Genomic DNA, 27,426 nt, shown 5'->3' on the forward strand with positions numbered 1-27,426 from the left:
TTGCAAACGGCATGGGAACAATGGATGATCGGTGGCAAACACAACTTTACAAAGAGTGAGAGGAAGCGCTTGGCGAGTTACGCCACAATACGCAACAACGAGAGGGAACGCGGCGTTTTTGATGGATTACGGTACTTGCACAATTGTTCAATTATTTCTACAAACACACGCGCTGCCACCATGTTTCGCTCTGTTCTTTACTTTCAAATGTGGGAAAGCTTCACACGAGAGAAATGTTGACTTTGCTGTTGCTACTCCTTTCCGCTCGGCAATGCGTAGCAACTCACACTAGCATGTGATGCATTCAATGACAACTGAGATGTGCAGTCCTCTGCTTCTGATACAGAGGATGAGGACTTTGATGGATTTCTGGGTGATGATTGATCGAAAAACGTGAGAACATTGTACGATGGCTAAATAAAATACACCCGAACTCGGTTCTGCTTTCGTTGCCTTTTGTTTTTAGCTTATCTGTACGTCTTGGTATGCTACCGTATGCTTCAAGCTAATGTGTTAGAGTGCGCGCATGCATGCCGTATGTTTAAGCTGGCATATGTTTTACCACTGTAAAACTGCGGCCATTCCTACGGTGCGTCCTGTGTATGTGTAAAATACAGAAATGTCACCCATTAATGAGACTGCGGCCATTAGTACGATGCGTCGAATAGTCGTGAAAATACGGTAGATTATTGCACAATAAAGGAGATTTGTGCCTAATGTAAAAAAACAAAGAGTAAAGAATAAAAATAATGGTAATTTAACTTTTAATCTAATCATTTTTTGCCCTCTTTAGTTCATATTCTCTCTCAGAAATGGTTCTGGCCTGGGGTTTTATAAAGAACTGATCCAAAGACATTTGCCTTTGTCGGCTTTTACCAATCCTTCGAAAATGCATAGTGAGCGATCGCCCAACTGGTGAACACTTTTTCTGGGTGATTCACATTTACATAAAACTATTGGAGCGCCTCATCGCCTGAGGGGAAAATGACGAGGATGCTGCATCAACATATCTATCTACACACGTAGACAAAAATGGTAGAAGTGCTCGGTAAGAGTCAATTACATATCAGTATGTTGCTTTCAGGAAACTCTGATCTGCTGCGACTGGAAGCCCATACTATATTTTTAACTTTTGTAATTTCAAATTTCTTTCATAACAAGAGGCAATATTTTCCTGCTGAGGCATTTCGTAACTTTACAATTTCGTATGAAGAGACGTTCATCAGTGGAGGTACCATTGGACTTTAAAATGTTGAATTATCGCTAGCAAAGAAACAAATATATGGGCCTATCAAATACAGTCGTCGGCCAATTTTTAAAAATGTGTGTATTTTAGGTAAGTGCTTGTGTCTGAGCATACATTTATTTCTTTGATCCTCGAGTACTTCCATGCCAAAGGGAACCTTTGCATCATGAATCAAGTCAAAAGTCGCTAAATCGCTGAACTACTGATCATATTGATTTCTCACAATAATGACCAACAATGATTTAACAAGGTAAGAAACAGATGCATATCAATATGCAACACGACTTCTATCAACTCTGCAAGCCTTTATATTTTCAAATCTTTACCTTTCTACGTAACGCACCATATCCCATGCGAACTATTTTTAGAACAAGCCTGCTGACTACTCATGTGGACTACCGAGAAGAGCGTTGTGGGAAATAGAATTTGTCATGTACAGCATCTAAGTGCTCTTCACATATTTTGAAAAATTCTCCAAGATGCACAAAAAAAAAGTTATGGTGATTTTTTTTAACATGGTGTAACATAACATCCATTACCATCCACTTTCTACAAAAATTCGCCTGTGTGTTTGTAGGTGGATTCTTGTTGTGTTTTTATACCTCCTCTTGCTTCCTGAATTCCACCTCCATCTGCTTGTTCCTTGGCTGGTTTTTACCAATGCTATGGCCAGTAATAAAGTTGTTGCTGATGTAAGCCAACTCTGGGTCCTGCTTTCCTGCTTCTTTGATAAGACTGAAAAGGAAATGCAAAATGTCGGAGATGATCAATGGCATTTTGTCTGTGCTATAACACTGTCCTAACAATCAGTGGGTTGAACATGTGTACAGAAAAAAGAATCAAATCAGGATTTATGATCATTTTTTGATTGATTGCAGTGAAAACACCGTACCTCTTACACTAGGGGTGACTTGGGTAAACCTACCGATTTAGGACTACTGCAGTGTAACGCCTCTCCACAAAGATAATTCCACAAAGAATGTTGGTGAATGGCGAAGGAAAGTTGGCTTCACCCCTGTCTTTGGTCTCCACCTCTTCATCCTCATCTTCCTCTTCAGAATCACTCCAAGAAACATAGTTGTCCTGATTGCGGTTGTTGTACCACTCTACACTCTCAAACTGTTGCCTCTCAAAAGGCTTGTATTCATGCAGGATTTCCAACAGACGGAGAACCTTTGGTGTGACAAACTTGAGGTCCAAGGAGGCAGGAGAGAAATGTTCTTCACAGAGGGCATGAACTTTTCTGAGAATGGTGTCGGTGAAGAGCAGAAACTTGCGGTTAAGCTCCCCCTGTTCATGCTTGATATACTTCTGGAGCTCACGCACCATGATGCCTGCTGCTTTGTCTGCACACCAGGGCCCCAGCACCTGCAGTACAGCCCTGCAGTCACTTAAGACCTGAACAAGACAAAGACGGCGTTAAAAAGAAGATATATTTTGAGTTTCGAATAAACAAACAAATAAATGATGAAATTGTCAGGACTTTTATTTTGGGGCGGGGGAGGGGGGATAGGTCCCGGAAAATGTTATCTTAAACATAAGCATTGTTGGGGGGAGGGGGGGGGGGATTGCTGGCATTTTGACCACAACAAAAAATATTCTATTTGTCCTTAAAAACTGTTCTTTGAGTCAAAATTACAAGGATAAACAATAGTGTCAATTCATGAATGCATTCTCTACTGCTTATCCAGTGATGGGTTGTGGGGGCAACAGCTTTAGCAGGGAAGCCCAGACTTCACTCTCCCCAGCCACTTCTTCCAGCTCTTCCCAGGGGATCCCAATGCATTCCCAGGCTAGCCAGGAGACAGTGTCTCCAGCGTGTCCTAGGTTGTCTATGTGGCCTCCTGACGGTGGGACATGCTCAAAACACCTCCAGGAGGCATCCGATTCAGATGCCCGGAGTCACCTCATTTGGCTCCTCTCAATGTGGAGAAGTGGCTTGACTGTGAGCCCCTTCAAGATAAACAAGCTTCTCATCTTATCTGTAAGGGAGAGCGCTCAACACACTACGAAGGAAACCCATTTCATCTGCTTGTATTTGGGATCTTTGGCCAATTCACCCCTGTCTTTGGTCTCCACCTCTTCATCCTCATCTTCCTCTTCAGAATCACTCCACGAAACATAGTTGTCCTGATTGCGGTTGTTGTACCACTCTACACTCTCAGAGGCCGCTCAAAAGGCTTGTATTCATGCAGGATTTCCTTTGGCGTGACAAACTTGAGGTGACAAACAAACAGCTCGTGACCATAGGTGAAGGTAGGAATGTATATCGCCCTTTGGCTCAGCTCTTTTCACCGCGACAGACCGATAAAGTTTACATCACAGCAGATGCCACATCTATCTTCCACTCCATTCTGCCGTTAACTTATTCACTCCCAAAGACGTTTTTAAACGTCTTTTCAGACTTGGTCTTGAATTGGCTGGTACTGAATGAGTTAAACTCCTCCACAGCTCTGATTGCATGACCAGAATAGGGGACTCCACCCTATTCAAATTGAGGAACATTATTTCAGATTTGGAGGTGCTGATTTTCATCCCAACCGCTTCACACTTGCCAGCGCACACCTCCAGTGAAAGTTGAATATCCTGGCTTGAAGAAGCCAACAGTACAACACCATCATGAAAAAGCAGAGATGCAAAACTGCAGGCACCAAACTGGACCCCTTCAATGCCTCGACTATACCTAGAAATTATGTCCATAAAGGTTATGATCAAAATCAGCAGCCAGCTGTCACTGGAAATGAACCTGACTTACTGGCAGCAATGCGAACCAAACTCTTAACATGGGTGTGGGGGCGAACAGCCATACTATGGAACCTGCCCACACAGAGGGACACTGTCGAAACCTTCTCCAAGTTCACAAAAAACATGTGGACTAGTTGGGCGAACTCCCATTGGAGTCAAGGACCCTGCCAAAGGTGTGGCGCTGGTCCACTGTTCCACAGCTGGGACAAAAACCACACTGCTCCTCCTGAATCTGAGACTCAACTTTCCCGCTGACCCTCCTTTCCAGCACCCCTGAATAGACCTCACCAGAGTGTGATGCCCCTGTAGAACACTCCCTCCTGTCCTCCTTCTGAAAAAGTGGGACCACAACCTCGGTCTGTCAATTCAAAGGCACTGTCCCTGATGACCACATGATGTTGCAGAGGCTTGTCGACCAGGACAGCCCCATAACCAATGTTCCCTCTAATTTTCCCTCCGTCTGATCATTCATATAAATTCCCTGAGCATTCCTTGGACCGTGGTGAGGAACATCAGACATGCAGACGGCGGCCTAACCAGGAACACACCAGTCCAAAACCTGCGATCATAACAAGGTACGTGATGTAGTAGGTTTGGAAAAATTCTAATTACCGTATCTGCCACATTATAAGGTGCTTCGGAGTATAAGGTGCACATTCAATGAATGACTTAAAACCGTTTCCATAGTTAGAGCACACCACAAGAGGGCACATAGAATAGAAGCTGCAATAGTGGCTGAGGTTGCGTTATGCATCAACTAGATGGATCGACGCTAAAGGGAATACAATGCATTATTTGAATAGCGCCTTCACAACCACTGTAGCTGTAACAAAGCACTTTAAAGAATATTTAAAATATTACAACCAAAAAATACAGGACCTTCAAATAAAAGAAGAACATACATGTTTCATCAAATTATCATGTAAAGAACAACAAACAATACAACAACAAACAGATTTAAAAAAGCATGTGGAGATTGGATCTAAAACAAATGCTGTGGGTTTAAGGTGAAAAATAACCTTGATCAATAATTCGGCATCAACCAGGACAAATGTTCCTGGTTGATGCTCCAAGGTCTTGCTATCTAAGGAGGGACAATATGATCTCTATCTTACTATTAAAATGGCCTGAAAAATCTTCGCACATTGAATTTGACAACATATTGATTTAGGTGGGCGCAAGGGGGCAATTGTTTCGGATGTCAGCCTCAGTGCAGAGGTCATAGGTTCAATTCCGGCCCCCGGCTTTCCTGTGTCGAGTTTGCATGTTCTCCCCATCCAGCATTTGTTTTCTCTGGTTTCCTCCCACATTCCAAAAACATGCATAATTAGTTAATTGATCACTCTAAATCAGGTGTGTCCAATCAATTAATCGCAGTCGACTGGTAGTCCGCCGACTGGTCCCAAGTTGACCGCGGGGGGTGTATTAGGAAATGGAAGAGGAAAAAAAGGATTTGGGTGTCTTTGTGTGTGTGTTATCAAGACCGTATTTTCCGCACTAAAAGATGCACTGGATTATACCAATGAAGGTATCCCCCCTACAGAATTTACCCCCCTAAGAAATCACATCTCTCCTTTTTTCAACAAATACAGGCGAGACTTTGTCCGTCTCCGTGCCTTCTCTTATTCCGTTCAACTCGAGAGGCGTTCATGACCGCCTCCGAAAAACGCATTGGCATTTCCTTGATCATAGCGCCACGACGACTACGATCAGATTTCAGTAGTAGTTATTTATTCCTTTGTTTTGTATTCACAAATGATGAAATCACAATATAAATTCTGTAGAGGTGGTTATAGAATTTATTTTGTGATATCCTTGCTTGCTTTTCAGTTTTGATGTACTGTATTATTTTCAATTTTTGGAGTTTCATTGTAGTAATAATTAGTTTACGTTTTTCGGAGGCGGTCTTGAACGCCTCTCGAGTCGAACGGAAGAAGGCATATAACGTAGACAGACAAAGACCTACCTGTAATTGTTGAGACAGATTTTAAAAATGAACATCACAGCTCTCCTTTTTTCAGAGCTGCAACACATACTTAATAAAGCAGCGACACAATTCACTCTACCAACAGCAAGTTATAGCATTGGAAGCATGTCTCCAGGAAGGAGCCATCTTGGAGTCGATGTATTACCGTAATGACCATACAAAAGACGCACCGGATTTTAAGGCGCTCGGTGAGCTTTTAAGAAAATTGAAGACTTTTTGGTGCGCCCTATAGTGCGGAAAATACGGTATGTATTTTTGTGTTGCTTTACACTGCACCCGAAGAATCCGATTAGTTTAACTTTCACAAATAAGGGGAGTCAAAAAAAATAAGACCTTTAATTTAACCGTTTTGTTAAGCGCTTTGTTACAGCTGCCGCTGTTGTGAAAGCGCTATATAAATCAGCATGTATTGTATTGTACTGTGGGGCATGAACTGTATCACGGAAAGTTGTTAGCGGTCAGCAGTCTGCAAGTGCAGCTTGCCATCAGAGCTGTATCAACATTTTGGGGGGGTTTATTGTCATTCAAGTTTATTTGATTTGCAATTCACAGATGGCAGTGTCAAACAATAGGAATCTGGAGCGCCAGGAGAAGTATTTTAAAACGGTAAACGTGAGCTACAATAGTGATGTTTCTAGAAATTAACACGGTGCAAACGTGCATCATTGCCTCCGTGTCAGGTCCCCTAGTAAGGTAAGCAGGGATTTCTATTTTCCAATCTCAGTGTTGTCTTGTATTTAGTTTATTTATTTTTTTGTTTCGTCCATGTTAGGGTCTGTTATGGTTGTTGTTCATCATGGCAGACGTGTGCATGCATGTGCGAGTGTGTGCCTACGTGTGTTTGTATCCACCTGCTGTAACGGGTCAATCGCGGGAGGTTGGCCTCACCCCTGCTCCAAATTGTCCTTCGGCCTGATCGTGAGTGTGAATGGTTGTTTGTCTATGTGTGCCCTGCGATTGGATATAGTGAGTATATAGTGGTTCAGATAAAGGATGGATGGATTTGGTCATTAAAATCAGGATTAATGACACGATCAATTGTGGAAAAAAAATGTTTTACGGTTATTTCGGTTAACACTAATACGTTTTGAGAAACGAGCTTGTCTTGATTGCTTTATCATCTTATTATAGATATTTAGCTGTTTGCGATGGCTATAATGAAAGTAACAACAAAGTTAATGGTGAAGAATGACATGTGTGAAAGCCTCAACCTCCACAAAATAATAAAAATAGTAGTGTAGAATAACGTGAAAGACTCAGCCTTTACACAACGATATAAAATTAGCATTAATTTCAGGAAAAATGGATGGGGAAAACAAATAGGGGACCTTTTTTTTTTTTCAAAGCCCATATCCCACTGACCGGAGGACAATTGCGAACTGTTTCGAAGGCAGAGAAACTCAGAAAAAACAGTAAAACTTGTTGAATGTCTGGTGTAAGTTGACCAAGGATTTCTCGTACATATGCGGCATTGGACGAACCCTGACGTGAACAAATTTTTATACCTTTGCCAAAGGTCGCAATTTTTTGCCTCTTAGTGGCCCTTTGTGAATTTTCTCATTGTGCATTCACAGACAGTCACGTAGTTTGTTCATCATTACATCGGTCCCATCCAGGGTCCAGACTGAGTCACCACAGCTATATTTAACAGTCATTAAAGAACTTGCCAACACATTTGTCTGGCCTGAACTCGGATTAAATGGCAGGTATTCAAAAATGTTACTTCAAGCCCTATTGTATTAAATATAATTGTTGCACTTCACTGTATTTCTTGAATAGAAGTTGGACAACCACATATTGTTACTGAGACTCTTTCCTGCCATTGGATATTTGTGTTTGCTTGTATTTATTTATTTTTAATTCATTTTATTGTGTGTTCTATACAAAATACAAAAAAAAAAAGAAATATTTTTAGCTGTACTTTTTAGACATTACAATATAATTACAGGTGACCTTTGATATTTGCAGGGACTAAAGTCAAAGATGCCCCAGAAAGAGCAAAGATCTGAGTAATATTGACAGCAACTGTGTTTCAGGTCCACCCATTTGGGAACAGATTTGCCTCTGTATGCTCCCTGAGCTTATTGGATTCCATTTTATTTATGTTTAACACAACATCCCAACTTCACTGGGTTTGTAGGTTTTCCAGGTGTAGGTTTTTGGTATAATGCAATTTGTTTTCGTAACAGTGGAGCTGCGTCAGATCTTCCTACACACCTCGCCGTGAAAAGAGTATACCCGTTGATGGCAGGAGACGCTTGAAGTGAATGAATTAAAAGCAACATGATATAATCATTCTGACCTGCCGAGGGACGACTGTCGGACCCCTGTCTTCTCTTGCAACAGAAATGGTACAATCATTCAAGAAGTCGAGAGCTTCATCTAACTCCACTTGTAGACGAGAGGAGAGCCCACTTTTATCCAGATAGGGGCCACAGTCCAGCACAACCTCTCTTGGCTGAGAGGCATATCTGGAATAAATAGAATATGAAATACATTTTCATTTTTCATGAAAATACATTTGATGTATTGATCGTGAATATATTAATCCCACACTATTTCATTGATTTCCATAATATATTAATCATGAAAATAATTATATTACAGGACCTGTCAAGAACTACAAGGTCAGTGGCAGTTTCTGCGCTGCTTTTCAGGACTTGCTCCAAATTCTGGATTTTCTGCTCAAGATCTGATGGGTTACACTTTCCATTCAGAATGGAGGCTGTGAGACCCAGAATACGAGGACTGCATAAACTGCCATCAAAAAGCTGCAGAAAGTGACATAAACAAAAAAACAGAAAAAAAAACAGCAGGATCATTATCAAGAAAAGAAGAGAAAAACTATTCAAGATAGAGTGGGCCGTTGTGTCTTGAGTTTTCGGCTTTATTATCTGTTTGTAGTGATTGGCATTTTGCTGAGACTGTTAATGTACAAAGATATGGGTTGTCCCCTGCTCATTCCTGAAAACAAGGATGTAGCCCGTTGTGGCGCATTCGGGAATCCTGTCCATGTCCGTTTCCAACCAATTTTCGGCTCTCCCAGCAAGATTCGGCTGTGCTGCCGTCCATGCCTCCTCCGATACGGCGTGGAAGCCCAGCTGCTGAGGGAGCTTCCCTGACCTCGCCGATTGAAGGAGTTGCACACTCCTGCTGCTCCCACCAGGATAATGTTATTAAAAACGCGGTCGTTGATAAACAAAACCTTCATTCTGAGGGAGCTATTTCTTTCCAATAACCTGGATTTCCTCTGCCTGATAAGATTTGGGCTGGCAATGGTGAGTGCACTGTGATGCGAGAACTATTTCCGCCTGCATGTTCTTATTTGGACGCTCTGAGAAGTTCAGGTCGTGGTGGAAGAACAGCGACTATTTAAAAAAATATTTGGATAATGTACATTATATTCACCACATTGATCACCAGTTTAAAATACACTTTCTTTAATGTCAGTCGGGCTGTTTCTGTGCTCTTTGCTGCCATTTACTGTCCTCTAACATACAATAAGAATTTTCTGAATGGCTTTTCAAATCTTGCCCAAATCATACCGATATATGAACACATCCTGCTTCTGGGGGATTTTAAGATACATGTGTGCTGGCAAACAATTCAGGGTGTGTCCTGCCTTCTTCCCCTAAGATGGCTGGGATGGGTTCCAGCACACCCGCGACCCTCATGAGGATAAGCGGCTTGTATAATGGATGGATAGATTAATGGATAATAATGTTTTACAAGCACTTCAAAGCCACAAGTTTGCGAAAAAATAGAATGGGGAAACTATCTTAGCAATCTACATCTTCACTCTCAAATGTCAACAAAGAGTCCTCCCAAGCCAGTCAGAATTGAACAAAAATAGGAATAAAACCAAAACAAGTCACAGAACCAACACTTCTCAGTGAGTCATGCAAATGGCGACAACATGACAGTTGGGCCGTTATAATGGAATTGTCGTCATCGTGTTTTTTTTATGTGGTAAAATTTGGACTCGAATGCAGAGAAGTAAGCAAATTTCAAAAAGTGTAGAAAACGACCTATGGATGTTGTGTCATTTGCTAATTATACTACACCAGTTTATTGACATTTTTTTATCTTTGTTCACTACGCATGAACAATATTGTCATTGGCTAATACTCCCATGCCTTGACTGTTAGACACAGTGCTCAAACCATTTGCTTTATTTTATTATGATGCATTTCCAGTTAATTGAAACAATGCAGGAAAGGTATGCCATGGCTATGTGAAACTCTCAATTCAACTGTATTTAAACAACAACCACCGCTGTAAAGTGCTCGACATGGCGCAAGTATTATATATACACAACAATAAACAATAAACCAATATATTTACAAAGACAGTAGAAATCACACAAACAGTAAAATTAAGTCAAGTCTGGGTCAGGCCTAGTCAAAAGTCAAAGAACAGAAATTAGTTTTGAGATGAGTTTTAAAGATGAGCAGTGAGGGGGCTTGCCGAATGTTCAGTAGGAAGTCATTCCAAAGAGAGGGACCAGCAACAGAAAAGGCTTAATCCCCTCTGGGCCTCTGCTTAGTTCTTGGTACCTCTAATAATATCTGGTCCACAGACCTGAGGCGCCGGGTATGGGCGGAGGGGTGGAGGAGCTCAGAGAATTAAGGTGGAGTGAGGCCATTTAAAGATTTGAAAACAAATAGGATCTTAAAAAGAACTCCAAAATGTATAGGGAGCCAATGAAGGGATGCCAGTGTAGGAGTTATGTGCTCCCTCTACCAGTCAAGAGGCGTGCAGCAGCATTCAGGACCAACTGGAGACACTTAATGGAGGACTGGTTGGCTCCAAAGCAAAGTGCATAATAGTAATCCACCCGGGATGTGACAAAAGGCATGAATTTCAAAGTGCTCATGAAAAAGGATCCTTATGACAAGGATGTCCATATAACAACTGGTGTGCCAGCAGACCTCTTGGACTTTGGCGCCTCGACGGTCATCAATCACCTGAAGAGGGTGGCGGTTTCCGGCGGCCTCCAGAGAGTGATGACGAACTGTGCCTTTTCCTTTTAAAATGTACTTTTTAACTTTGCTGATAGATGCTTTAATCATTTGGATTTGATCAACATTGGATTACAGAACAAATTGACTCAGTCTCATGACATAGGACCGCACTTTCAACATCCCGGACAAGAGCGTGACCAGCGGGACTTGCATGGATTCTTGTCAGATTTGGCAGTAGAGAAAACGTAAATAAAAGCGGGGCTTCTGAGCTAATGCCTCTCCACTTGCAGCATCAAATTCATAAAACAAGATGGCTGAACTGGAACTACTGGATGTAATGGATAAAAACCCTGACACTGCACTTTGGAATTACTGTCAGAATAGTAGTTAATACTTGTTGGAATATAAACAGCAATGGCTTGTTGAAGTGTAGCTTGGTGAGTGATATTTTTAATACTTTGTTTTTATTTTGGTCCTTCAATGTCTTCACCTGAAAATGACCTTTAGCCATTAGTTGGGGTCTTGCATTTATTTGAAAAAGTGTGTGTGTGTGTGTGTGTGTGTGTGTCTGTCTATAATAATATTAAATATCCATTCAATAAAAGACTCCTATGTGCAGTCCTGCTACAATGGTCTTAGATAGAATTTTAAGAGAAGGAAAATTAAAATGAACTGTTCCAGAAGTGAACTTCTATAGCTTGGCAGCTCTGTGAATGTGATGTGGTCAAAAATGTTGGTGCAACTAACTTTCCCGGTTGTGCAACCAAGAAGAAGAAAAAAAAAAAAGAGTTTGGCACACCAGTTGAACCACAAAAAGTTACTCTAGACCAGGGGTGTCCAAAGTCTGTCCTCAGGGGCTGCCGTCCTGCCTGTTTTCCAGCTCTCTCGGGAGCAACACAACTGATTCAAATAATGCTGTTTTAGAGATGGCTGATGAGTCATCATCTGAATCAGGTGTGTTGCACCCGGGAGAGCTGGAAAACAGGTAGGACGGCGGCCCCTGAGGACCAACTTTGAACACCCCTGCTCTCGAGCCATCCCCCCCCCCCCCCCCCCGAGTAGCCTCCATTATTGTGTCCTGGTTGAACACAATGTTAAAACGTGGCTTTAATGGACCAGCTTTTCTTATGTGTTAAGATTTCCCGCTGAAATGATCTTTCTGACATGTATGTGACAAAACTGGAGTTGTCCCGATAAGATCCGAGCTAATGAATAATAAACATATAATCAGTATTGCCACCCCAAATCTTTGTGTGTGAGGAAAGACGATGTCTCCGGAGTCATGACCCCATGAAGTATGATGTGGAACAGAATGCAGACAGTCAAACAGGTGCCCTGACTGAGAGTTTTCTGTTCTTCTTTCTATTTGAAGGAACATGTGTTCTGAGATTATTGGAATTGTGTGTGGGGTCTCGAACATGTCGTTGGGAAGCTCCTGTCACAAGTTGACAAGTCATATTGTTTCCCACAGATCTTATCAATTGGTCAGTCCAAACGGGTGTTATTTTTTTTTTACAAATTATTGACTCATCTAAAATGTTGCTCTTTTTGATGATACAATGTTAATTTTACCTAAGTAATCATAAAAATTCCAGACAACATGAACACACAAACCCTTCAAAGTCTGATTATTACATTATTTTGTAACACTTACACACTCACCTTCATTATCTCACAGTAGGGGTGATTGGTGATGGCAAGATGACAATCGTCAAAAACCAACAAGTTGATTTTTGTCAAGGGTAAGATTTGATTCCTCAGTATATGCAGGAATATATGGCAAGTCATTACCAGCACCTACAACATATAAGAAGAATGACGGGGAAAAAAAATGTCAATGTGAAGAATCACGTTTTTCATCTGTCACAGAAACAAATTAAGTTTGAGGTGCAACTTATCTGACTCAATCGCCTATTTAGATACATAGCCAAAGCCATCACTGGCTATAGGGCAGTTCTAAAGACCACTTTTTGTGACTTTAGATTATTGCATTCTCAAGTGTATAGAAAGATAAAAGTAGAGAATTCGACAGCTTTTTCTTCTGAGTGATCGGGAACCCGTTATCATCTCGCGCCACAGCGTAAGCCTGTAGAGATACCACCCCAACATGCTGTTTACAAAATATCTCAAATATAATCAATTGATTTCCTAGAGGTTATTCCATTTGCAAAATTTGAGACGAGAAAGGGTCCTGCCAATGCGATAGATATAAGCGGACGGTGGCTAAAAAACATTTCCTCCTCCGTAACACATCCACTCCTCCGCACCTTTACCAGGTGGTCAATTATCACCACCTGTGCTATAGCCCTTGACGGACCGGCGGAATTACCCAAGAGCCGCACATAAAATAACCCAGGGGCTACATATATATGTAGCGCACCGGCCGCTTGTGCATGGAGGACCTGTGCTTCTCAAAGGGACGACATGGTGTCATCAAACTTCATCTTTTGTCCGCACTAATTTGACTGTGACGTCTGGTCACGTCGGATCAGTTTTGTAAAATACTTGATTATTGATCAGACGGTTGAGGACAGAACTGAACCCGACGGATCGTAACCCCCTGTCACTGAGGACGTCTTGGAGGAATAAATGAGGTATGCGTTGAGGACAGCGTGGGATTTTTTTTTTTTTACCTTGAGTCAGTTTGGCTCCCCAAAACCCTGCTTCCACCACCAGTTGGAAGCAGCTTTTATAAACAGACAGTAACCCATGGTGTGGTGAGTACATAACTCCACGCGTGTTGGAGAGGGAGGACGTCGTTTCCTCGCCGCGGCCCGCTAGTGACATTACTTCTACATTTAACAGGCCTGCCTCAGTCAGAGACCTTAAAACCTTGATACCAAGTGGGAATATCGTATTAAAAGTTGGATATTGTTGTTGTTTTTGTTTGTTTGTCTATGGGGTTTGACCACTCTTGAAATTGATAGTGCACTGTGTGGTTCCACTGGGGGGTGCTATTGCCTTAAGATGACCCGTTAGTTAAATAAATCGGTCCTCTACTTCAGGGGTCCCCAACCGTCAGGCCGCAGACCGGTCATTTGGTGCCAGGCCGCACAGAAAGAATAAATAACTTACATTCCTTCCGTTTTATTAATTTTGGAATCTGAAGGATGTTTTATTTAAAAAAATTACCGTATTCTCTGTTACATCTATTATGTTACTCTTGACGCAGGTGAATCCACGCTTCTTAGTCACGTGATAGGAAATTAAACCCAGGAGCTAGTAAAATGAATAAAAAGCAAACGTCTTTGAAAGGTTTCTTTTGGGAAGGGGAAAAGGCCCAGCCAGGAGACGAGGAGCCTATGACTTTCAAGAAAGAAAAGGCTAGATTTATTAGGCAGTATCAGGAGTCCTATTTTAAACAAAGCTTTACCTCAACGGGAGATTCACACGCACCAAGCCCACTCTGCATAATGAGCGACGATGATGAGGCGTATTTTTCATGCACTTTTTATTTGCGAGCGCATCTTATTTTGAAGGCACGTTTAAACGTTACTGTAACGACCAGAGAATGTTGCTGCCATGATTCGTGTTCATTATTAAGTTTCGAAAATACAGTGCACTCCGCTTAATAGAACACCGGTTAATAGAGTAATCCGCTTAATAGAGCAAAAGGCTCTGGAACGGATTTGCCTAATGCAATTTCCTATAAAGATACTCCGCTTAGTAGAACAGATCTCCGCTTAATAGAACAGGCCGTAAGCAATGAACATTGTAAACTAGTGGTTTTCGAAGTGTAGCTATCGCGATACTGTACCACTATCGCGAGAAAACGCGGTAGTTCTAGCCGTATACAGTAACAGGTAGCACGCGTCACTCCACACATAGACACACGCACGTCACAATGGCTTCAACTTCATTCAAGAGACGAGGGCTATCACCTGCGGATAAGAAGGACATACTCAGACGATACGATGCATTGCCGGATTCTCAGAAGGTACGCCCGCGGTTTCCAGGACTTCCCTCTTATCCAGCGCATTGAGAGGGAAGTCAACCGCAAAATTACGGACTCCTGTTTCCAGACAAAAGTAATATCTCTTCTAACTCATCAGCAGGGGTTTTTCTGCGTGCATAACTTGGTCGTCGACGTGTCTGAAGGTGTACCTAATAAAGTGTCTCCGGTTAATAGAAACCCCGCTTAGTAGAACAGAAGCGCTTCGGCCCAATGGTGTTCTATTAAGCGGAGTGCACTGTACCACACTTTTCATACAGGTCATATCATATTATATTGCTGTATCTATTCGGTCTTAACGGCCGGTCCCTGAAAATACAGTATTGTCTGACATGAAACCGGTTCGTGGGTCAAAAAAGGTTGGGGACCCTCTGCTCTACTTATCGGTCATCGCAAGTGTTTATTTTTTTCTGCTACTCCCTTTCCGGATCAATCAGCCGGTCATGCATTATATTCAAATGGTAGACATTAAACTTATTTTCCAGGGATTAGAGTGTAAGCAGGTGGATTTAGACGCCATGCATAGCTGAACAGGTGTTTTATTCTATATATATATAACAACTGTCACAATGAACTCAAATGAACTAAAAATTAATCGTGATTACTCACGCATTTTTTTATCGTTTCTGTATTTCCTTTTATATTTTTTGTCCTATTTTCCCCATTTTAATGCTCTCATCAACATGGAATCATGACTCAGTTTTCTATGTGCAAAATGCAAAATGCAAATTTGCGACAATAATAACAATTGCGATATTCAATTTTACATGAAAAATTTTCACTTGGAGCAGTTATTCACACAATCTCTCGCACAATATTACTGTTCATCAACAACAGTGAAAAAAATATTTTGTCACACAGCAGCTGCTTTAACATAGGGGGGCTAACCGCGACGCAGCCGAGAATGACCAGCTGCACGGTCCCCGTTGCGCTCTGCATATCGGACCACGTCACGGGGGGAAAAAGAATCGGAACGATGAAGACGGTGATAACAAGGATGAGTATGCGCGTGTGGTTGTCCAGTTGTGTATGTGTATGCGTGTAAAGGTCATAGCTGCTTCGTCGAGGTCTGCTCATCATGAAGACAGTCCTGGTTTATCAGTCCATGGCCGAGAAGGAGGGGGGTGATGGTGGGGGGCCTAGATTCCATGCGTACTTCCATCCAGGGGAAAGGCCAGATAGCGTTGTTTGTTTTGGAGGGACGGCCGCCAACAATTTCAGACAGCCTCGAGTCCGTGGCCTGTATCTCTTTACTGGCGCCCATCAGCCGAATTCAAAAAACTCTTTCCGCAGCATGGATTCCAACCTCTCCATGGTGTTGTCAATCGCGCTGAGTCGCTCCAAAACTGCATCAATATTGCGGTTGAACTCAGTCACCGCTTGAGTCTGAGTGTTGGACATTCGCGCCAAACCATCCAGAATGACCGGCAGCTTCTTCACTTCCAATAAATCCAATATACCCGAGGTACATCCAGATGACCATACCTGAAGCAATCGAAACTGCCAAACAAAGGCTCCAAGCCTTGTCCAGCCGCCTCAAGCGGTACACGAAAGACAATGAGGCCAGATGAATAAACAGGCTGTTCGCAACACAGCCTGCGAAAGTGTACGCTCAGTGGCAGGTTCCTAACAACAGAACTGACCCACCAAGACTGGAAACTGAAAGGCATATGGGAGAAGGAGGTTGCAATAACAGCAGTGCACAATGGCTGGTGACCCTGAGAGAGGAGCACAGCAACCTCCCTGAACAGAACCCAGTTTCCATAACAGGAGCAGATATACAGGAAAGAGTCTCGATATGAAGAACTGGACAGCACCAGACCATATCCGGTCCACTCCTTCTGGCTAAAGAAACTCACAACACTCCATGAGCGTCGAGCAGCACGAATGAACCAGCTGCTGAGGGATGGGACTCACCCAGGATGGCTAACCGAAGGGCGAACGATCCTGATCATGAAGGATCCCTCAAAGGGTGCAGTCCCATCCAACTATCGGCCAATAACCCATCTCTCCACAACATGGAAGCTCATTTCAGGCATCATTGCGGCTAAGATAAGAGGACACATGAGCGAAGCACAGAAGAGATACCAGAGGAGCCAAACATCAGGTTCTGGTTGACAGAACAGCCACACAAGACTGCAGGTCCCGATATACCAACCTGTGCACAGCCTGGATTGATTACAAGAAAGCCTATGACTCGATGCCACATACATGGATCACTGAATGCTTGAAGTTGTATAAGGTAAACACGACGCTAAGAGCCTTCGTTGCAAACTCGATGAGGTTGTGGAAAACCACACTTGTGGCCAATGGCAAGCCACTTACCCAAATGTCCATCAAATGTGGCATATACCAAGGTGATGCACTCTCCCCACTGCTGTTCTGCATAGGACTGAAACCCCTAAGCCAAGTAATCACCAAGATAGGCTATGGATATTGCCTCAGAAATGGAGCTACGATCAGTCACCTCCTCTACATGGATGACATAAAGCTGTATGCTAAGAGCGAAAGGGACAGACTCCCTGATCCACACAACCAGGATTCTACAGCAGCGACATCGGGATGTCATTCAGGCTTGAGAAATGTAGTCGGATGGTGACTAAGAGAGGCAAGGTAGTCCGCACTGAAGGGGTCTCACTCCCTGAAGGAACAATAGCAGACATTGAGGACAGCTACAAGTACCTCAGTATACCACAAGCCAATGGCAACCTCGAACTGGCAACAAGGAAAGCGGCTACGGCCAAATACCTCCAGCGAGTCAGGCAAGTCCTAAGAAGCCAGCTCAATGGCAAGAATAAGACCCGGGCAATAAACAGCTATGCCCTGCCAGTGATCAGATACCCTGCAGGAATAATAAGGTGGCCAAAGGAAGAGATTCAGACCACCGACGTTATGAACCGAAAGCTCCTAACCATGCATGGAGGGTACCATCCCAAATCCAGCACCCTGAGACTGTACGCAAGCCGAAAGGAAGGACGCCGGGGACTCATGAGTTTGAGAGTGTCCAGGATGAAACATCCAAGCTGAATGAATATATCAAGGAGAAGGTTCCAAGGGATGACGTACTCAGAGAATGTCTCAGACAATGGGGAACAGAAGATGAGGCACCGGAAAAGGGACCATCATTGGAGGACAAGCCCCTACACACGGGATGTACCACCAGACCAAAACTGAAGTGGCTGATCTCAAGAAGTCCTATCAGTGGCTAGAGAGGCCTGGCCTGAAGGACAGCACAGAGGCACTCATCCTGGCTGCTCAGGAGCAGGCCCTGAGCACCACAGCCATTGAGGCCCAGGTATATCACACTTGGGCACAAACCGCAAAGAGGCAACGAGACGATCCAACACATAACTGCAGGGTGTAAGATGCTGGCAGGGAAAGCCTACATGGAACGCCATAACCAGGTGGCTGGCATAGTCTACCGAAACATCTGTGCGGAGTATGGACTGGAAACCCCACGGTCAAAATTGGGAAACGCCTCCGAAGGTGGTGGAGAATGACAGAGCGAAGATCCTGTGGGACTTCCAGACTGACAAGATGGTAATGGCGAACCAACCAGATATCGTGATCACAGATAAAGAGCAGAGGAAAGCTGTTGTAGTGGATGTAGTGATGGAAACATCAGAAAGAAGGAACACGAGAAACTCGAGAAATACCAAGGGCTCAGAGAGGAGCTGGAGAGAGCCTGGAAGGTAAAGGTGACAGTCGTGCCAGTGGTGGTCGGAGCACTCGGGGCAGTGACCCCACCCAAACTAGATGAGTGGTCGCAACAGATCCTGGGAACAACATCGGACATCTTAGTCCAGAAATGTGCAGTGCTGGGAACAGCAAGGATACTGCGGAGAACCCTCAAGCTTCCTGGCCTCTGGCAGAGGACCCAAGCTGAATGAGGGACGGACACCACCCGAGGGGTGAGACGAGGATTTTTTTTATAAGGATATTTAGCCCCTTGTGGATGTGAACCCACCAGGTTTGTGTGCCTTTTTGTTGAATCAATTGTCCTCATAGCGTTTGTTTTGTCATGCCATTTGCATTTACAAGTTTCATGTCCGTGTTGGAGCAGATCTTCCAGCTTGCCAATGAACAAACCTTGTATTTTTATGGACTTTGTGTCAGGCTTCATGTTACATCCTGAGGGAGCTACATATGAATGAATATTCAGATTTTTTGGACAAGTATTTTAAAAGTTCTGTAAAGTGCTTTGTTAAAAAGCTGCAGCGGTTGTGAATGCTATATAACAAAGCTGTATTGTATATTATTTATTTTAGCGTCGCTTCATATAGTGGATGCACAATGAAACCACAGCCACTCTTGTACTTTGATTCTGTGCGCCTTAAAATGCAGTGTGCCCTATATATGAAAACAGTTTCGAAAAAGGCCATTCATTGAAGGTTCGCTTTATAATCCGAAGCAATTTAAAGTGCAGGAAATATGGTCATATTAACCAGAGAGCAATTCTACATTGTTTGATGTAAATCCCACATTTTTAAGTTGCTGCAATATTTGAAACCAACCGGATAAAAGACATGATCAACCGACCATCTCTGCTGTCAGACACCAGACTCTTATTTCGAGGGATAGACAGCTAATCAGAAATAAAGCGGAATCCACATACCTGTTGCTTGATTATCTTTTCACTCCACTGATGGTAAGTCCACGTTGAAGTCTCTTCCACGTCTGAGTACTCTCCCACTTGGAGGTCAGAGTGAGTTCTGACTGCAGCTGCTTGCTGAACAACAGCCAAGGCTGCACAAAAACAATGACTAATTTTAAATTTACATCCCAAAAAATGAAAACATTATTATTTATAAGTATTAGGACACTGCCATCTTCAGCACAAAAACACAATTATTTTCACAAACAGGTGGAGGTCACAATAAAAAAAAAGACAAAAGAAAGGAAATTCACCATAATGTCCAATCAAATTCCCGTAAATTCCAGATTACAAGCCGCTACTTTTTTCCAAACTTTCAACACTGCGGCGTGTAATATGAAGCGGCTTTTTCATTTTTTTTTTTTCCATCGTGGGAAAAACACGGACTAATAAAATGAATGAATCTTTCACTGAGGTCCAATGAGATTGTGTGACTCATCACAACTTCCGCTCTTTTTGCCGTAGCGGGGGAAAATGCGTTACCCGACACAGGGGTCCAATGAAATTGTATGATTACCGGTAATCACGACTTCCTTATTTCAATCTTTCTTATAACCCTGATCAACACAGAGAATACCAGACGAAAAGCATATGATGCAGCTTTTAAACTAAAAGCGATCACTCTGGCAGTTAAAGAAGGAAATCGAGCTGCTGCCTGTAATCTTGGCAAAGACGAGTCGATGGTGCGAAGGTGGATGCTCCGGCAAGAAGAACTGAGCCAGTGTAAAAAGACAAGTAAAGCTTTTAAAGGTTTTAAAGGTGGCCCGTCGTGGTGTTATGGATTCATGAAATGGAAGCCTGTCTATTAGGGCACGCACGACGTTATGTCAGCAGCTCCCTCCCAATTATGAGGACAAACTTGCTTCGTTCCGCACATTCACACAAACAAAGATAGGGGAGAATTCCATCAGCCCAGATGAAATAATAAATATGGACGAAGACCCTCTGACAATTGATTTGCCTCTCACTCGGACTGTAAGTAAAAAAGGTGACTCCCCATCATACTGAAAACAAGCGGCCACGAGAGAACACATTTTACCTGTGTTTTGAGACGCGCAGCGTCGGGCTGCCAACGATGATCATTTTAAGCGGCTGACTGTAGAAATAATTTCATATATCCATCCATCCATTACTCCATCCATTTTCCGAACCGCTTAATCCTCACTAGGGTCGCGAGGGGTGCTGGAACCTATCCCAGCCGCCTTAGGGCAGTAGGCGGGGGACACCCTGAATCACTTGCCAGCCAATCGCAGGGAACACAGAGACGAATAACCATCCACGCCCACACTCACACCGAGGGACAATATAGAGCGCCCAATCAGCCTGCCATGCATGTTTTTGGAATGTGGGAGGAAACCGGAGCACCCGGAGAAAACCCACGCAGGCCCGGGGAGAACATGCAAACTCCACACAGGGAGGCCGGAGCTGGAATCGACCTCTGCACTGTGAAGCCGACGTGCTAACCACTGGACTACCGGGCCGCCCTCATTTCATACATCTTTTGCGATTTATATGATTTGCATTATTCTATTTAAAGCTGCAGTATTTCTCCTCGTAATTACGCAGATGTGCATCAATATCTCTTTGTCTGGCCTCTTATGTGTTTCAGCGTATTTTCGTTGTGCAAATTTATTTATCATGCTCATAAAAATATGGCGATTATTTTCACCTTAAGAAATTTAGTGTTTTTTTTCTGCGGAGGTTCAGCGGGGCCCGCACCCGGAGGCGCTCCACGGCGGCATGGACACAGAAGCGAACACCCGCCACTCATTGGCCAGCGGTTTATATTACGGTGTGGTGCATATATTTACAAATTTGATTTTTCTTCATAAATCTGACCACGCGGCTCTTAATCAGGTGCGGTCTGTAGCCCGGAATTTACGGTACATGATGATGATCAGGTCGTTTTCAGCTAATTGGGGATTTGGGCAAAACCTTTATTTTCTTAAATTTTACTGGACCAAATAATGAACAGTTATTAGCACCTTGTTAAATAGAGCAGTAAGGGTAATAGCTTAAAATTTTATAAAACATCTTGTAAAATAGAGGAGTACAGGTCATACCTTAAAATTTCACAATGTTTTTTTTTTCTGATGTGAGAGATTTTAATTTTGTAATTACAAAAAGATAGTCGGGCTACACAAATGGCAATACAATAAGTGTTGTATTTAAAAAAATTAAGACATTAAATTTATGCTTAACACAATTGAGTTAGTATGTCGATGTAGCCCTTGGCAACCGTTACAGTTTTTCTACATCTTTGCGCTTCAAGCAACTCCGAAAATGTAATTGCCCCTCTATAACTTCATATACTGTGATACCCTCGCTGATTTAGCAGTGGTACAGTGCCCAACTTTGTTTGCAGAACAGACCGCTTTCACATATTCTGACACACTGTTGAAGAACAATGAGACCAAGCTGACTATCCCATCGGCAGCGTGCCCGCATTCGGCTGACGCCGCCATCACCATCACCGCCGTTTCCGTGAACGTTAGCATAGTGAGGCCGGCCACCATAACAGTCGTGCCTTTGCTTTGCATTGTAGATTTGAGTTTTATGTTGGAGATATGGATGTGGTGCCAATCTGTATTGACTGACAATGGTTTACCTGAAGTGTTCAAAAAGTGCATGTGGTGATGATATCCATTACACATTGACATCAGTTTTTGAGGCAGTTCCGCCTGAGGGCTCGAAGGTCACTGGCATTCAAAGTAGGTTTTCAGCTTTGCTGCTCACATGGCAGTGATTTCTTCAGATTCTCTAACCTCTTGATGATATTATGGACCCTCGATGATGAAATCCCTAAATTCCTTGCAATTGTACAATGAGGAACATTGTCCCTGAACTATTTTCACAAGCATTTGTTTAAAAAGAGGTGAACATTGCCCCAGCTTTGCTTGTGAATGACTGAGCAATTCAGGGAAGCTCGTTTTATACCCATTCATGGCACCCCACTTGCTTGTTAACCTGTTCGAAAATGGGTGTTCGATGAGCATTCCTCAACTTTGTCAGTCTTTTTTGCCACTTGTCACAGCTTTTTTGGAACATGTTGCAGCCATAAAATGATACGGTAATGATTATTTGCTAAAAAAAAAAAAAAAAAAAGTTCAGTTGGATCATGAAATACGTCTTTGTAGTATATTCAATTAAACTTAAGCTGAACATGATTTGGAATTTGTTGTATTGTTTTTCTTCATGTTTAACACGAAGTTCCAAATTCATTGGAATAGGTTTTGTAAATACAGATTGGATAAAACTTCAAAAAAGTCACACAAATGTGTCAATATACCAACCCGCCACATTATGACCACTTTCAAAATGTACTGAAATCCTCGAGAAGAAATCCTGCCAAGATACTATGCTCAGTATTTATTGATTCAATGAGAGAGGCCATTAATTTAATCAATTGATGCTTGTTATACAGTAATTTGTAGTTTAAATAATGCAGAGAAATGTTTCCATTTTTCTTTTTGTGGCAGAACTCTAATTTAGGCAAACTATAGTCAAAATACTAAATATGGCTCATCTGAATAACCTTGTTGGATTTTGCAGACAAGTCTTGTGGGCCGTCGAAGTCCGTTTTCCCATAAACTTAAGCAGTATTTAATGATGCTCAACAACTTATAATGTATATATATATATTTATTTATTCATTTATTCTGTCCACAAAGCCAAATGACATGTGGTAATAAGACAACTGCTATAAAAAACGTATCATTTAGTACTAAACTAAATGGCAGTTGGGACACACAAAAACAAGGCATGAATTGCATTTGGCAAGTACCTGAGTTGACAAGAAACACAGTTCTCTTCGCATCCTCTTGATATTGTCCGCGAATTTGGTGGGAGAGCTCCTTTGTTAAGAGAACAGCAATAAATGTCTTTCCTGAGCCAGTATTTAAGCAGACAATAGTGTTATGTTCAAGAGCTGCTTCAAGAAGTTCAACCTGTGGAAGAAGATTCAAGTCATTAATGAGATATTCAAAAAGAAATGGCAACAAAAATCTAAATTTATTCACAAATACAAGAAATTGTGACATAAAATTTATTTCCATAAAATATAAAGTCTGATATGGTGAAACGCCCAAAGTCAAATACCTTTAAGTATTTTGGGATTTGAGTAATAATGTGTTCTTGCATTGTTGCACCTCTCATGTCTCAGTATGCGCGACGAATGTACAGGATATGGGAGTGGCACATGCATCGTGTAAAAAGTGTGCCGCCTTTGAGACAGACACCCGGAATTGGGGTTGTGTAATGGAATATTTACCCAGCTAAGGAGTCAAAGACCAGATATGCAGTAAATCATTTTACCCTTTTACATTTTTTGTTAGCAGATAATATTGAACATTTTCATGTTCATACATGAGAATATAGGTTAAAATTGGCATCCATGGAGAGTTCCTAAGCGAAAAACACTACGTTCCAAAAAGAACACAGAGGCTCATCTTTTATTTGCCAAAAGACATCTTGATGATCCTCAAAACTTTTGGAAAAACATTCTGTGGACTGATGAGTCGAACATTTTCAGATGTGCGGCCCATTACATTTGGTGTAAAAATGGCACAGCTTTGAAAAAGAAAAGAAAAAGAACATTATGCCAGCAGTGAAGCATGGTGGTGGCAGTGTGGTGGGCTGGGGCTGCTTTGCTCCCCAGGACAAGGACAACTTGCCGTGATTGATGGGTCAATAAATTCTACTGTCTACCATAAAATCCTGAAGGAGAACATCTGACCACGAGTTTGCACTCGCACACTCAAATGAATTTTCATGTTTAGAAAGCCTATGTGTGCATCCTTGTGGATTAGTGGAGGTGGTGTGTGAAGTGTTAATTTCACTGACAAATTTCAGACGAAACGCATACGAAAACAAGTCATTCATTGATATTATGACGACCACTAAATTCGTTGAAAATTTCGTGAAGAAATTTAAAAAAACGAACAATAAACCACAGTGACAACATCCAATCAGAAGAAGGAAAATAATGCTGCCATTGCTAACGTTGTGAGAGTGTTCAGGTCACAGGTGACCTATCCATCCATCCATCTTCTACCGCTTATCCGGGCCGGGTCGCGGGGGCAACAGGGTCCCCCGCCTTTGGCTGCCGCCCAGCTCGCATTGCACCCAACCCCTTTGACCCCTCCCACGGGTGGTGAGACCATGAGAAGCACAGGTGACCTCACTCAGGGAAAGCGTAATGGAGCAAAATTCTCATTAGCATTAAATGCTTTCGCTAAAATGGACCAACATAAATAAATGAAAGACTCCTGTGGTTACCAGGATTGTTGTAGCAAGGACTGCATGCTGCACTTTATTTAGATTGATGATCAAACGTGGTTACATTCATTGTAATTAATCTGGGGCAATTATGCAGGTGTTTGTTTTTATTCAGTTGAAAAGTAATTGCTAATTTTTAAGGTAACGCAAGATTGACATTTCAACATTCTTCCTTGCAACTAAATTTAATCAAGACAGTTTTGTTCAATGTGTGTCTTGTGTTTTCAAGTACACTTACAAATACAAGTGACACTTTTCTGGATAAAAGTTTTAATGTATGTTGAAGGAAAACCGACTACATTAATTATTAATGTAGTTGACTTAATATTTCTCTGTTTTCGTTCAATAAAATCGGATTCAAACTAAAATAGAATCGGCTCACTAAATTTGAAAAAAAAAACTTAAATTTTAGTCGAAAGACGATAGCTAAAAATAAATTAAAATTTGTTGTCAAAATTAAAACACTGTGCTATATACGATAGTTTGATTAAAGTGCATAAAGTAGCACAGTAGTGGCATCACCACCTCATTACTTCTTTTCTGTCATTAAAAAAAAGTGTGTGTGTGTCAAGATTGATTGTTTGCTATTGCTTGCATCAGGTTGAAAATTATGTCACAATTCAACGTAATATCTTTTCACAAATCTGTACTATTGGTCAGTGCGTGGGGGTAAATTTTACAAGTGTTCAAAATGACTTGCTCTCTTTGATGCTGTAATGTCTCCTGAAAAGTGATGATTTTGGAGGTGCAAGGATTCGGCCCTATGCCAACATTAAGTATTAATAAATAATGATTAGCTTCTCTCGAGCGATGCATGATGATTATTCATGGAAATGTTGTTTTGAACTTGGAACAAAACATATACTAGCTTTATCGAATGAATAGTGTTCGACTTGGAAGGTTTCATTGTACATTATATATCAACACGTGAGCAACTGTGTCTTTTTCCACAAAACCAACCAAAAGATGTGCCTCACCATTGACTCTTGATACAAAATCACGCAAATGACTGAAATTCAGTGAACACAATTGAACAAGCAACAACTACTTGCCTGATATTTTCTGGGTGTATAGATATTATCGTGAATAGCCTCCTGCTGCCATGGAAGTCCAAAAAAAGGCCCCATGGGAGATGTGGCCGGGGTGACAAGCTTCAGGCCAGCCATTTTTCAACGAGATGGAGAATAATGGGCAGAACTCCTCCCGCTGTCCACTTTATTTTATTTCATTTCATATCGGATTTTCCACAAATTCACTAAAAAAGGAGATTGGGACACTATATCAAAAGCAGAGAGCAGCGAGCAGAGAAAATTAAGTGTTGGTATTTCAAACTATTGAACAAAATCTATCCAAAAATATACTTACAAGTCTGGAACACAATCTGGATTAGGAAACACTTAATCTTGGTTCCATGATTAAATCTCTTAATGCCTTACTCTTCCATGAACACACCTGAGGAACAGAAATACATGATTGCATAATACTGCATTTGTGATACTGCCGTTGTAAGGTAGAAATACATATTAGGGCCGTTCACACGGCACACATTTGCTCCGGTGCTGCACCGAGATAGTTTGTTGCGGGATATTTTGCACCGCAGCAAATTGTGTGGACCGTTCACACGTACAAAGCCGCTGAGCGGGGCAGCCCCGGTACAGTCTCGGGGCTGCCCCACTTGCGTTCACACGGCAGTTTCTGCAGCGGAGCAAAACGACAGAAAACAAACGAGCTGTCGTGTTGGTTCTTTTTAAAACGTACTGCATATACACAACTCAAGCGACGACTGGACCGGCACGTCCTTCTCCTTCTCGGTTTCCGTGCCTTCTGCTCGACAGTGACCGCCCAAGAAAACGTAAATGAATGATGACTTCAATGACACTCAGAAAAGCAAACACTATTGCGCGAAACAGAAAATCAAGAGAGGAAATCACTAAATAAATTCTATGGGGGCGGGTGGTTGTGAACAAACAACAAAGGAACAAACAACTCCGAGACAGTCCATTCTCCTACAAAAGGAAAGATGTTACTAGCCAAGTCTTGTGTCGTTATGAATCAACACATTACGGAAGTCCGACAGAGCACGAAAGCAACGCATTCTCGCCATACGTACTCTTCACAAGCATTTGCTTGGAGCTAATTTAACCCAGTTGTGTTCACACGTGCACATTTACACCGGTGCTGCCTCGCAAACGAGCATTTGCCCCGGAGCAAGTATAAGCTCTTTTCCGGGGCTACCTACCCCGGAGCTAATTTGCACGTGTGAACGCTCTACTGGGGCAGCCCCGGTGCAGCACCGGACCAAATCTTGCCGTGTGAACAGCCCTATTATAACATAAATTTTGCGGCTTCAGTGTTTCGTGTTTTTTTTAAACTAATACAAATTTAATCGGCACCCGTATTGCGGAATGATGTGTTATTTCATGTTGCTGCGCAAAAGAGAAGGTTTGCCTCAGAGGCTTTGTACATGGCCACTCAAAGAAGGTGCACGCTTGGTTCCTGGCGCAACATCGACCAGTGAGAGCACGAGTAGATTTATCCCGTCAGCGAACTGGCTGTGCATCATTGCCTGTCTATTGACTGTTTCGCAAACCATATCTTAGT

At 42.3% G+C, this 27,426-nt stretch overlaps 2 protein-coding genes across 4 annotated transcripts in view; one reads left to right on the top strand and one right to left on the bottom strand.

The window, feature by feature from the left end:
* LOC127614473 (uncharacterized) overlaps positions 1-27,426 on the top strand; it is a 316,500-nt gene that overhangs the window by 104,783 nt on the left and 184,291 nt on the right. The gene's annotated exons all lie outside the window — the stretch shown is intronic.
* Positions 1-27,426, bottom strand: part of dicer1 (dicer 1, ribonuclease type III) — a 103,713-nt gene that overhangs the window by 72,021 nt on the left and 4,266 nt on the right. Inside the window, exons 2-10 of one of the 3 annotated variants that reach the window (XM_052085646.1) lie at positions 26,191-26,277; positions 25,878-26,080; positions 23,333-23,495; positions 19,510-19,640; positions 12,605-12,739; positions 8,589-8,749; positions 8,281-8,449; positions 2,172-2,644; positions 1,849-1,981 (exon numbers count right to left, since the gene is read on the bottom strand). In XM_052085646.1, coding sequence (XP_051941606.1) covers positions 1,849-1,981; positions 2,172-2,644; positions 8,281-8,449; positions 8,589-8,749; positions 12,605-12,739; positions 19,510-19,640; positions 23,333-23,495; positions 25,878-25,991 — 1,479 coding nt within the window. In that variant the 5' untranslated portion in view covers positions 25,992-26,080; positions 26,191-26,277. Of the gene's footprint in view, positions 1-1,848; positions 1,982-2,167; positions 2,645-8,280; positions 8,450-8,588; positions 8,750-12,604; positions 12,740-19,509; positions 19,641-23,332; positions 23,496-25,877; positions 26,102-26,190; positions 26,278-27,426 lie in introns of those variants that run through there. The other 2 variants (XM_052085647.1, XM_052085648.1) reach the window with 2 other exon arrangements.

The sequence above is a fragment of the Hippocampus zosterae genome, chromosome 14, assembly GCF_025434085.1.
Source record: "Hippocampus zosterae strain Florida chromosome 14, ASM2543408v3, whole genome shotgun sequence".
Taxonomy (NCBI): domain Eukaryota; kingdom Metazoa; phylum Chordata; class Actinopteri; order Syngnathiformes; family Syngnathidae; genus Hippocampus; species Hippocampus zosterae.